A 12620-nucleotide genomic window follows, 5' to 3' on the forward strand; every position below is an offset into this window, starting at 1 on the left:
TGAAGAGTGTATGAGTGAATGTTTATTGCAATTTCAATTTTCTGTTTTAAGTCAGATCTTAATAAGCAAAAAAATATATATACATTTTTCAAAGGAACACACAAGTGACACACAAAAGTTGCTTGAATATTTGTGTCTTCAACTTAACCGCTAACAACTTTAAAAGATGTGAAAAAATGCAAACATCCTGAGAAAACCACGAATGTAAAACCAAAATGTACGTCACATTTCAGAGAGGCTAAAAAAGTGTGGCACAGTGGTGGTCAGTAGAGAACTGAATCAAATCAGACTTACATTTACAAAAGCAACAGAGCACAGAATAAGTTATATATTTTACAAAAGAAAAAAATATATATAAAAAAATCCCCAAAAGCACCAAAATAGAAGAAAATCTTTATAGAATTATGCTATAAGATTATTGAAGTGGCAATTTCTTTTTTGCATTCAACCTTCTAAGACCCAAACTTTTTCATAGCATGCATTTTTAATTGCTCTTTGCTATTTGGGCTGATTGGGACCTGATGAATGTAAAAACAAAGAATTATGTGATTTTTGTTTTTACCTGATTTTTGTTTCTGAGAAAAATGAGATCCACATATGAGGACATTCACTTTAAATTTTGATAGAACAGTGGAACTATAATGTCCTCGTTAGTGGATATCAGGACCTTGTAGAGCAAAATTTAGTATTTTGGTCTAGAAAACCCAAAATGTGATGTCCACATATGTGGACGTCAGGTCCTAGGAGGTTTAAATACAGCGTACATCCCAGACATCACTATAAACTAGATCTGCAGTAGCCGCATTCTTGCAGTTTCATTGCTGCTCCTGTTATAACTGACTATTAGGAAAAAGGAGAAGTGGTAATGGGTGTACAGAAATATTCATCTTAAAAAAATATTGCAGTGGTGGACACAATACCACAAAAATGAGAAACCACAGTAACAACCAATCTCCTTCTCTTAAATGCACATTTAGTATTTTAGAATACACCAGAAGTGAAACAGTGTAGAAACAGAATGACTAAGAACACAGCCATCTGTTCTTTATAACAAAACATTTTGTTTTGTTTTTTTCCTTTTATATTATGTACAATCGTTACATCAAGTTCTTGACCACATTAACTGCTTTTTCAGCTACAGTAGCTGGTCACATGACAGTGTACAGTATGTTCATTTGCAATCCATTTCTGTGCTGCTACATTCCCTCTTTGTCGTTGACCCCTGAGATTTTCCTCTTGGCCATTAGTCGTTAGTTTCCCCGATATGTTACATTGGTAAAGGTGGAGGTGGCTCCTTTGTACAAAGGATTGTTAGCCTATGAAAATAAAACAGTGGTGTTTACTTCAGCTCCATGGTGATATGTAACATTGCCATATGCAGGCTAGACTAGAGGGCAGGTATATTCTGTTATTACAGTATATTGGCATTACTTTACTTGTATTTAGAAAATCACTTTTCAAAACAAAGTTACCAACAAAGTAAGTGCTGAACAATAATAAAAGCAAGTAAAAAAATGAATATCATGGAAACAATTTAAAATTCAAAAGAATAAAGAAAAAGAAAAAAACCTTATACATATTCATGTTTGGGTCTTAAAATTGAAAAAAGATTTGTTAAAAGCACTAGAGGTTATAGAAAGCCAAACGATATTGCTTTTGTTGTACTCTGGTGTTTTAATGGAGTTATTTCTCACCGTATCCCATTTGGCTTTGGCTCTCTCCTCCTCAAACTTGGCAAACTCTCTGCGATCTTTGATTGTGACCAGCAGCTTCCATATGAGCAGGCCAACAAGGCCCAGTAGCAGAATGGCTCCAGCCACCGACAGCAGCACCACCAAGATGTCAGCACCAGGCTGGCACTCTGACAGACATGAGAGAGGGAGAAACTGAGCTAATTCACAGTTTTTGGCACCATCATGTTTGCTAAGAAATGTAGTGCAATCAGAAGTTAAGCAATCAATGCAATCTGGTGAGAGACATTTCACAATTATTTGAAGCATCAATGCAATGTGTCTGAGTTTCTGTGGTGTGGGAGAGTATGTAGGTAACTGGCTGATCATGTGTTCTTTAGATAATAACACATTACAAGATGCACACACTGTTCCCCTGTTGCTATGGCTGTCCAGAAAAACAGACTGAAATGGAACTCAAGCACACACTATTCTCCCCTAATAATGTGCCTAAATTATAACGCTCAGTTCTCTGGCAGTTTAAGAATCCCATAAATGCACACAAACTTTCACAGTACCTGGTTCTTTCACGACGCTCAGAATGGATTTGCCGCCAACATCTACATAATACTGGAAGTGCTGCACGCAGTCGTTCTCATCTTTGTACGAGCAGTTTACTCCATTGCGTTTTTCCGCTTGTGTGGGACGAGATCGTGTGAAGATGAAGAACAAGGTAATACATTGTTTTAAGGTATGTTTATGAGACTAAAGTATCGAGCAGTCCACAGTACTCTTTGACCACAATGTTTTCATCAGGCCTCCAAATACTTTTAATTTTATTATGCTCATATGATCTGAAGCAGAAATACAACATTACCACAACAGGCCAGGATAGCAGCAATAAAGAGACCAGAAATGGTGGAGTTCTCACCCAGGTTATCCACTACTTCAATTTCATCTGTGCACATTCTATTACAACTGTTGTCTTTGATGTACTGTCCTCTCTTGAAGTGCAGACAATCAACACACTCCCTGCAAAAACAGTGAGTGGTTCACTTCGTATGCATTCAGTGGACATCACACATTACATCTCTTATACATGATAGCGTCTGCACTAAAAAAATATGTAGGAGTAGTTTGTGTTATGGAATGTGGAAAACGTAAGCAAACTGAGTTATTTGCAGAACATTATTTTGCCAACAACAGGTAGGGCCCTGAGAAGCCAAGTATGCTGTCTACACATAGGGATGATTTGATAATTGTTCAATAAGTTGATCAATCACTTACCCTAAAATTAAACAAGATATCTCACTAATCCAGTGAAATTGTTTTTAGGGTAAATCAATTTGTCCAAGGAAAATGTGTCTACATTTGGTTGAAAATTACAAGTTCTCATATGATTTTTCTGTTGTTTTGTCATCTCTGATTAACTCACTTTTTTAGTGTGCAGGCGTCAGGGCAGGTGGGGCATTTCTCACAGGTGGCTCCGTAGGCACCAGGCTGAGTGCAAAGGCAAACGCCACAATCACAGATACCCCGGCTGCTGCACAGGAAACCAGTGCTGGACATGCAGGTATCTGTGCGCGTGGTGCAGTTGCAGTTTTCTCCTTTCCATCCTGCGTCACACTTGCACACCCCACAATCACATTTCCCATGACCTGAAAGAATGAAAAAGAATGAAAAGCTAATTCTTTGTGGCAGCATGGTGATGCAGTGTCTACCATGGTAGAGGCACAGCAAAAAGATCCTGGGATTAAATATAGGTTTCAGCCTGACTGGCTAGACCTGGGTAGGTTCATTTAGGTCAAGGTGTGACTGTAAGGTGTGCACGTTTCTGTAAAAAGACAGTGTCATTTGTGGTATAAAGTGAGTTTTTGGTAAGACTATAAAAGTGCCCAAATTTATTCTGTAATACTTGAAATCAAAAATATACAGTTTAAGTGCACAACTACAAGAGGGACACGAACCTACAAAATACTACTTGCATAAATATAAATGAATCTGTGTGCACATTTGTCTGTGTGTATACTTACCTAATTAGTGTGCTTAGATAGGATGAGTGTTATTCTTCATAAAATGAATGCAAGGTCACTGTAATGTTTTTTGAAGGAAGTGGAATAAGAGAGTGAGTGTTTGAGAGAGAGATAAACCTTTATTAGACCCACTCGTGGGAAATTTGTTAGAAAAATGACCAGAACTAGCATGAAACAGTAGTACATGCAGAATCCAATTGCTAAAACTTAAGTTAAAAATTATGAGAAAATAAAGAGGAAATAAGAAAGAAGCTCAGAAATGAGCAGAGCTGCTGTAACAGGCTGCCGCACATGGGGGGCGCCAGAAGTAAAGAGTGTATGTACTATGTTTTAAGTGATGTGGTTTTATTGCTTAATTGTTTTAGGTCTATATTTAGGTCTTCATTGTTATTCATTGTTAAAAACGATAACTTTGCCTCCTTTGTCATGACCTTCTTTGCTTGAACTGTTTTGTTTAAATAATAAAAAAGGCTAATCAGCGTTTGAAAACAATCATCTGTTTCAGATTTCTTCCCACATCATTTGAATCTTCCCTTGAAAATGCTGCTGTGTTAAGCAATAACTTGGTAGCTGTTTTTGCATCTGAATTACTCAGCAATGGGCGTCATGCATTTCCCTTAATCATCCCCATTGTGAGAAGGGCAGAAAATGTTCTATTGTGAAAGTACAGTTTAATGATTCCTGATCCCATCGGGCAAGCAGGCACACACAGAGTGACACAAACATCCTCAGATGTTGTGAAGCACAGAAAGCATGGAAACACCCAGTCATTTTAGGAAGCTGTCATCCATTTCCTGAGAAGATTGGTTGGTGAGCTTTTCTTCCTGCATTACTGTGCAACACCCCACATCAGCACATTACACCACCTTAGATATTATTGCAGAGCTCCAGCGACAACAGGGTAGGAAACTAAACTGGCATTGGATGACTATGAGCCAAGCGAGTGAGTCACAGTCCATCTGGATCAGACAGGGGGAGTGACTAGTCCTGAAAGATCACAGAAGGTGTAAGAGTAACTAATTCCAGAGCTCAAAACAAACCAACAAAGCTTCAACAAACAATTCCACCGTGTTCACCCTGTCAGCTGAGGCTTTTCTTTTTAAAATGGGTTTTAAGCAGGGCCGTCCGTGTTAATGGTTAACAATTTCACATATAAAGCCCGGCGGTGGAGTTGTTGTGTAATCTTTCTCAATAACTCTGTCAACAACATAAGAGCTGAGATATGTATAAAGGCTTTGGAAACAAGAAAAATGCTTTGAGTCACAAGTTAGTTTTTGTTTTTCTCTACACAACACTTAATAGGAGTCAGTATTTGTGCTGCTTTCATTAACTGAAAGATGATTCACAAACATGAAAAGGGTTTTTTAGTTTTACATCATGCTCATTTCTTTGTGAGCAAGCACAATAATTCAGTTAATTAAACAAATCCCAGAGCACAGGTTAATAGTGGGGCCACGATAACAGGACAAGGACAGGGACAAAGACAGAGTACTAAAACATAACCTTACATTGTTGGAGAAGAAGCAGAAACAGAATCAAGTGAAGTGTACTGATGAGGAAAGGTAAAAAAACAAAAATCAGCAGAGGAATGCAAACTTTGCTGTAGTCTCCTCCCTCATATTTGTGCTCCTTGGGGCTATGCTTGCTGGCTCCTGTTCTTGAGCCCTGAAACAGCTTCATATCAGTAGGAGATCTGCACACCCACAGGGAACGTCACAGAGATTTAACTTTTTTTATGCCCTGTGTCGTGGTAGCTTCAACTAAGATGCAGCCAAGTGGCACTCATGCTTTAAATACCACTTCTGCACACTGCGGTTTAGCACTAATGCTCTATAGACTGACTTACACCAGTACTGGCTTTGTGTCTGCAAAAGTTAATCTCCCTTAAGAAAGAACCTGTGTGAGCATTTGCTTTGTTGACTCAAGTATGTCACATTTGGATTTCAGCTTGGCAATGTAAGTTTATTTAAGGTAAAACTTGATTCCAGAGGATGCATGCCTAATTTGGGGCTTTCATGTCATATTTCTGCACTTTATTTCAATTTACTGAAAATTACAGTGGACTACTAACTGTCTCAAATTTCAATAATATACTTTAAAAAAATGTGGGTGACTGACTAACATCTCTAAAATGGATTTTTCTTACACATCCTGTAATGAAAGCTGACAGGATCTTTCAGGCTAACTTACTGTGTCTGAATGCACTTTCTTATAGCTCCATGAGCTTTGCTTGTAAGTACGTGATTCATGGTATTCGCGTCCTCATTACCGTAGAAAGAAGAGGTACCTCAGTAACACAAGTCCATGTACTTGACATGTTTACTCCAAAGCTTGAGTAAACACAGACCAAGTACTAACCCTAATAGGAAAAGTTTCCTTATTTCTTTAAAAAAAAAAAAAAAAAAAAGTAGAATATAGAAAACTTGAGATTCTCTTCATTTCTTTCTAGTTAGGGTTAATATGCACAAAGTCTGCTCTGCTCATTACTGATAAAGATAAAAGAGCAGTTTCCTGTTCTACTATTAGTCATACTCCTTCTTTCCAATCATAGAGCTAAAATGCTGTAACAATAAATTACTCAAGGACAAAGCTTACTAAAGTTTTATTATTGTAATTGAGTAACTCTGTAGTGAGTTGTACCAACTTGCACTTGGGAATGATAGAGATAGCAATTGCATATCACAAAAACATAGCAGTAAATGGGCGTGTTCTCTGACTGGCCTTCTACAGAGCACAGACATCATATTTGCAGGTCTGACAAAGGGTTGGTCATTTGATAAGTATGATTGCTTATGTTTAATAATTTTGTACTAATTTACATGTCTGTTATAAGCAAGAAAAGACTGTCTTAATGATGGCACAGAAACTTTAAGTAGCCTAGTTTTTTGGCTTATCTACCTATGTAATAGGAAAACTATGTAAACCAACTGAGATATGTTTATATACAAAGAGAGAAAGGAAGAAAGCATACAACAAAGCCTCAGAGCAAGGAAAGAAAAGGGAAGAGAAACTTCATTTTTCCTGCTCTTAGTGAAGAAAACAGCTTTTAATATGATATAATATTATCTTGTGTATCTTTAGTGCCCTGCAGGTAGTTCAATGCCCATGATTTGATATTTTCAAAAGCTGATTGAGTGAAGGGGGATTTTGTGTAAATCCCCAAATCAGCATGGAAACATAACTGCAAAACCAAGAAAATATGCTTGATGTTTTAATAACCTGGACATTTTTGCAAAGTCTCTAGAATTTCTCTAGATCCTTACTACAGACTTTTTAAATGTCATGATTTTAGAATAATATACTTGCACATACCACTGCACGTTTACTTTGATCGACTACGGATTGAGTGTCACGATGACCTGGATGTGGCCGTGAAAGGCCATGTGTATGACAAAAAATTGTTTTTTGTACTGTATATGGTTGTCTGACCTAAATATATTGGGTGTAGCACGTGTGTGTTCCTCTTGGTTCTTATGTGAAGCTAAAAGCTTGCACCTTGATGAAGCAATGTGTCTTGATTTTGCTCAGGAGGCAATTTGTTCTGTCAGTGAAGACTGATATTCAGTTTGTGCATCAGGTTTTGTGCTATTGCAAAATGTTAAACTGATGGTTTCAGATTTGACGATAAAAAAAAACAACAACAACAATTTACTCACCAGAACACAGAGCTCCTTTAAAGCGCAGACAATTGAAGTCATCGCATTGACAGTACTTTCCCCACACCTGACCAAACTCTCTTGTATGACACGAGCACTGTCCACACAGACAGTCGCCTCTTCCACTGCAGATTGGGCCCTCTGGTTCCCGGATGCAGTTGGCATTATCAGATGGACTGTAGTCTTCAAGTGAGCACTCACAATGCGGGCCCAGCCGACCTGGGTGACACTGACAAACACCACACCTGAAGGTCCCGTTGCCGTTGCTACAGAGGGGGCTGTTGGCTTGTGCCTTTGCCTCACACTCACAACCACAGGCAAAATCCACCGTAACCTCAAGGGCATCTTTGAAGCCAAGAGGTTTGATGGTAAAGGTGCGACTCTTCTCCTTAGGACAGCTCCGCAACTGAGCCTCAACACTGAATGACACCTGAAGAGGAAGAAATGCCTCTTTGATAGTCTGTGTAGAAATACTGGATGCATACTGAAGATTCCTGAACCGTTACTTACTGTGTCTCCAATCTTGAGACCAGTACAGGACTTAATTCCGGGGATGACCTCTCCATTTAGACAAGTGGCGTTGAAAGAGAGATTTAACTCCTCTGGGACATTCAACAGCTCCAGCTCCACTTTAGACCGAATTTTCTGCTCAGATTAAAGGTATAAATCACATATTGGTTCTAGTGTACCTTTACAGATCAAACAGACAACATTATTTTGCAAATTCTACTTGTCTTTCCAACCTCAAAAACTCCTTACCGCATATGCCTGCTCAATAAGCTGAATAACATTCCCAGAATCACCAGACAGAGTTCCCACGGTTGTGCCTGGAATAAGCTTACTGTATTCCTGGCAATAGAGACATGGTGGTAAGATAGTGAAAGTTTTTTACAATAGTAAATTTATCACGTGACACAAGCAGTCCATTTTCCTTACATCGTAAATTGGTATCACTTCGTTGGTCACAGCAAAAACTAAATTTATGTTGTTTGCGGTCATTTTTTCCGTTAAGAGCCCCAAAGAGGGATAGTCCTGGAAGACACCAGAAGAACATAGTTTGGAAAAGCAGCACTTTGTCCAAAAACATTTAAAATTATGCATTTAACTGTCTCTCTTTACCAGCACTGTAGATTTGTTGTAAAGATTGTCACTATCAAGGTGACACTCTCCATCATTCGGTTGGACAACACCAGCTATGCGCGCATCCAGAGCAATATGAGTTTTGGCATCAGTGGTAAACACCAGAAGATGCGACGCATCCGGACGCCAGCCAATCTTATCCTAATTATGATGGATACACAAATATAATATAAAATATAATATAAAAGGTTAAATATACCAAATATACAAACAAGATAAAGCATACAGCAAATGTATAATTAAGTTGAAAAAACTAGCAATATTTTGTGTTAAAAAAATGCAAAAGGAGCTGATAATAGAAAAGTCTATGTTTAGAGACTTATGTGTATATAATATCAGCTACTGTAGGAAAAGAAAACATTCTTTTTCTTTTCCATAGAGTCATACTGTGTTGCCAAATCTCTGAGGACGTGTATCTGTAGTTGACATATTTATGTTATTTATACCTTGCACACCACCGCCTGCATGACAGCATCAAATCCACCCTCTGGAGCATCCCTGTTTCTCGATATCTGCTGTTTCCTCACCTCCTCAGTGAAGCGAGATACCTTCTCTGTCAGTGACAACACATTCTTGAAACTGAACTGAGCCTGGCATTGTACACCAATCCTGTTTATATTAAGCGTGAGATAGTGGGAAAGTGAATCAGTGAAAAAGGAAAATCAATTTCAAGTTGCTAAACACATCTGGTAGAAAAATCTCCACCAGAGCTCCTTATCTACTTTAAACCTAACAACAGCCTGCATCATACCTACCCATAGCACGGATTACTGATTGCCTGTGAAGGAAAAGTGTACATGTATGGGGACATAGTCTTGTCCACAAAGGCCCCAAACCCCATATGCAGGTTGCTTGTTTTTTTGCCCATGGCTGCAGCAAGATCATTGCCCAAGGTGACGAGGCGAGCCAAGTCATCGTTCATTGAATATGAGAGATCCATCAGATAGTAGAGGTCCACAGGATAATCCTCCACCTGTTTCACAGACACAGTGAAACGTTTGGCATCACCTGAGAGGAACAAGAAGAGGACCACAGGGTTGGACAAGGGACAGAGGATAAAACTGATTAACTACACAGCACAATTAACTCAAAAGGTGTCTTCTACCAGGAGAAAAAGATGTAATATTAATATCAGTTTACAACCGTCATGCTATTTCTGCAGAAATAGAACAATAATAATGACTCTTTATGGCCGGTTGCATAATGGTGCTGTTGCATGTATCTTATACAGATGATATCTGGTTGGGTGTTAACATACCTAGTCTTAGAGTCATCTGGAGTTTTTGAGGCTTGATCTGAGTAACATCTTTAGCTGTTCCTGATGCCTTGTCACTAAGCGGCACATCCTGCTGAATAGTGAGGGTGCTGGAGGGAAACTCCAGTGACGCTGCGCTGCATCCTTCTTTCAGTAGATTCTCTTTTAGGTCACAACGAGATTTGCCAGATGCCCCTTTCCCAAACTCCTGAAACAATCACAGCCATTCTGTTGGGCCTTTTGCATTCATTAGTTAATTTAATGTATATAATACAACAGCAAGTGGCTCCATAGTGTAGTGGTTTACACATTTTCTTAACAAACAAAAGAACCCCAGTCTCCAGACATTATGATGAATCCCTTTAGGCATCTGGATGTTAACCCCCCCCCCCCCCCAACAACAAAAACAAAAAACAACAACAAGAAAATTGCCAAACAAATAACCAATATCTGTGGAGGTGCCTGCCCTAGCTATCTGGACGCAGCAGGACAATTTTCTCTTAATTATGCTTGAGAGCCTAGGGTGTATATCTGTGTTGACTAGGTACCATGAAAAAGCTTTAGAGGTTGATGGAATGAAGCAAGCTGGTGGGGAATGAGATTTCAGTTCTAACTTGCTTCACTGAGGAATGAGGGGGAGGAGTGAGTAGAAACTGTGTCTATGTGTGTTTTTACCTCCTGAGAGCACCATGCACAGCTCGGGTGAACAGCCAGACACTGTTGACATGTTGTGACCCCTCGTGATGTGCATATATTGGAATCTGTGAAAATGACACCCAGAAAAATGTAAAAATACATGCAATACTATAGAGTATAGTGTCTTTCTAACTTTCTAACCAGTTGGTATACATTGTTAACTGGTTTTACACGAAGTAGCACTAAGATGCTACTTAGCTCTTTTCAGATACTATAAGATACTAAGTGTTTGATACAGTCTAAGAGGATATAATTAAAATCTTCAAATTGAGTTGAATGTGTAAAAATTCAGAAGAACAATGAAGTCCACTCCCTTTTCAGTGTATTCTCTTGTGAGGCCTTTGGGTGTGGCTGATTGTAGATTAACACTGAAACACGGTCAGCAGTGATAAGTTTGTTAAATGTGAGCTAAAGTAAATGATCTGAGAGAAAAAGCATTATATAAAAACATGACCTAAGTTCGTTCAGTTCATAAATAAGTGCCAATAAGTAATTATAGTCAAGCATAGTCAAAGATCATCTCATGTAAATGCACTTGCTTACTACACTCACCTGATTGTATGTTGCTTTTCATTCACAAAACTTAAGTTCATTCATTGATTGGCTTTGTTTTGTAACAAGTAAAAATGATCATCAATGAAATCAAAGGTTAGTGTGAGTGCTAAGGTATTTAAGTTGAACTGATGACAAGTGAAAAGAAAAGAAAAGAAAAGAAAAGAAAAGAAAAGAAAAGAAAAGAAAAGAAAAGAAAATATTAGTTAAGTTGAAATAATGAGCGTTATAATGTGGAGTACAGAGAAGCCAGAGTAGGTCACCTTCCAATGGGACACACATCCCGACTATTTTCACTCCCTTATAAGGAGAGGTGGCGAAAGCTACGAGGAAGCAGCGCAATTACGGATCCTAAACAGCAGCGCCTATCTAGTTAAGATATTCAGCTGCGGTTTTATTTTTCCTTTTCAGAAAATTGTAGGCTATTAAATAACTGTGATCACACGCACATTTATCGACTTTATGCTACGCGGAACTTTCAGAGACAAGAGACAAAAATACACATCGGCAGGTGAAAAAAAAATAGCCTAAGGCTGAATAAAATATTATTAATTAAACCATCTTACCGCAGACGTTTGATGCTGTGGACAAAAGGAGAACCAGTATAGCTAGACGGTCTGTTAAAGTCCTCATGACTGGACAGCAAATGAACCGGGATCTGAAGTGAGTCGTATGTGTCTGTGCAACTTCACGCTTCCTCATTCTGCATGTTGGGTCATAACCCACCGCCTAATACTGTAATAAACTCCCATCCACAGTGTGTACAGTATTTGTCCCGTGACATGTTTAGACTGCTCTCTTAGTTGTTTGATAACCATCGGTGCTGATGGATTACTTGCGGGGTTACAAGAGCAACGAGTGTCGTCAGAAATCACGCACACAAATCCTTCTTCATTTCGCAGAAGTAGAGAAAGTGACTCATCGGACTGAAATTAGGAGTCTTTGTACCTTCTAGAGACATTTCTTAAGCAGGTCTGCAGAACTCTGAAAGCTGTGGCTCAAACAAGTGATGAAATGAAACCGTGATTAGATTTTGAGAACATCAGCGGTTTGGCAACGCTTCAGAAGAAATAAATACATTTTTAGTTAAATATTGTTTTTGGTGGAAATGACATGAGGGACGTCAAAGAGAATTCCATCAACAGAATAAAATAGCTCTTCACTGTCGTTGTACACGTGCAACAAAATTGCGCTAAATGATGCTATTAGTTTAATCACTAGATTATTATACTCTAAGAATGGTCAACTTTTGCAAAAACGCCTATAAAAAAGAGTTCCCACCAGAATGAATGCATTATTTTATCACTTGCGAGTGTGAGCCTACAACATAGACTGCAAATGCCTATTAGTCAGAAACCTGAACTGCAGTGGCAGACTACAAGTTTAAGCTTTACTCATTAGAGACCTGTGATTAAATAGAGCTTGTATGGTGGCTTGCTGTGAAAACCTCAGCTGGTGATTTGTGTTGCTTTGCATGTAAACACTGCTTAAAGTGGCTGTTAAATCCTGTTAAATGTTATTCGCTTTGCATGCCTTCATGCCCTCTACTGGACCGACAGGAGTACAGCATATAACAGTCGCCTCAAAATGTGAAATGTGTTCTGGCAAAACTAGAAAC

The 12620-nt window shown here is 38.7% G+C and overlaps 1 protein-coding gene across 1 annotated transcript; it reads right to left on the bottom strand.

The window, feature by feature from the left end:
• On the bottom strand, positions 1-11902 carry itgb3a (integrin beta 3a). Its single transcript, XM_084925367.1, has 15 exons — positions 11569-11902; positions 10430-10515; positions 9758-9962; positions 9255-9507; positions 8946-9108; positions 8479-8640; positions 8296-8391; positions 8119-8208; positions 7870-8004; positions 7360-7789; positions 3106-3328; positions 2602-2702; positions 2249-2365; positions 1695-1861; positions 1-1316 (listed from the first exon to the last, which is right to left on the bottom strand). Exons 1-15 carry the CDS (start codon positions 11702-11704, stop codon positions 1251-1253), a joined length of 2430 nt encoding a protein of 809 aa, XP_084781493.1. The 5' UTR covers positions 11705-11902; the 3' UTR covers positions 1-1250.
• Between the last annotated feature and the right edge of the window lie 718 nt (positions 11903-12620).

The sequence above is a fragment of the Perissodus microlepis genome, chromosome 4 (assembly GCF_051167445.1).
Source record: "Perissodus microlepis isolate ML-2025 ecotype Zambia chromosome 4, ASM5116744v1, whole genome shotgun sequence".
In the NCBI taxonomy this organism is placed as follows: Eukaryota; Metazoa; Chordata; class Actinopteri; order Cichliformes; family Cichlidae; genus Perissodus; species Perissodus microlepis.

Excerpts from the sequence above, each read along its gene's own strand:
- itgb3a (XM_084925367.1), bottom strand. The coding sequence starts at position 11,704 with ATGAGGAAGCGTGAAGTTGCACAGACACATACGACTCACTTCAGATCC. Across the intron at positions 9,963-10,429 it reads GTGCATGGTGCTCTCAGGAG|GAGTTTGGGAAAGGGGCATC; the intron begins GTAAAAACACAC and ends TGATTGTTTCAG. Across the intron at positions 8,005-8,118 it reads TTATTGAGCAGGCATATGCG|AAAATTCGGTCTAAAGTGGA; the intron begins GTAAGGAGTTTT and ends TAATCTGAGCAG.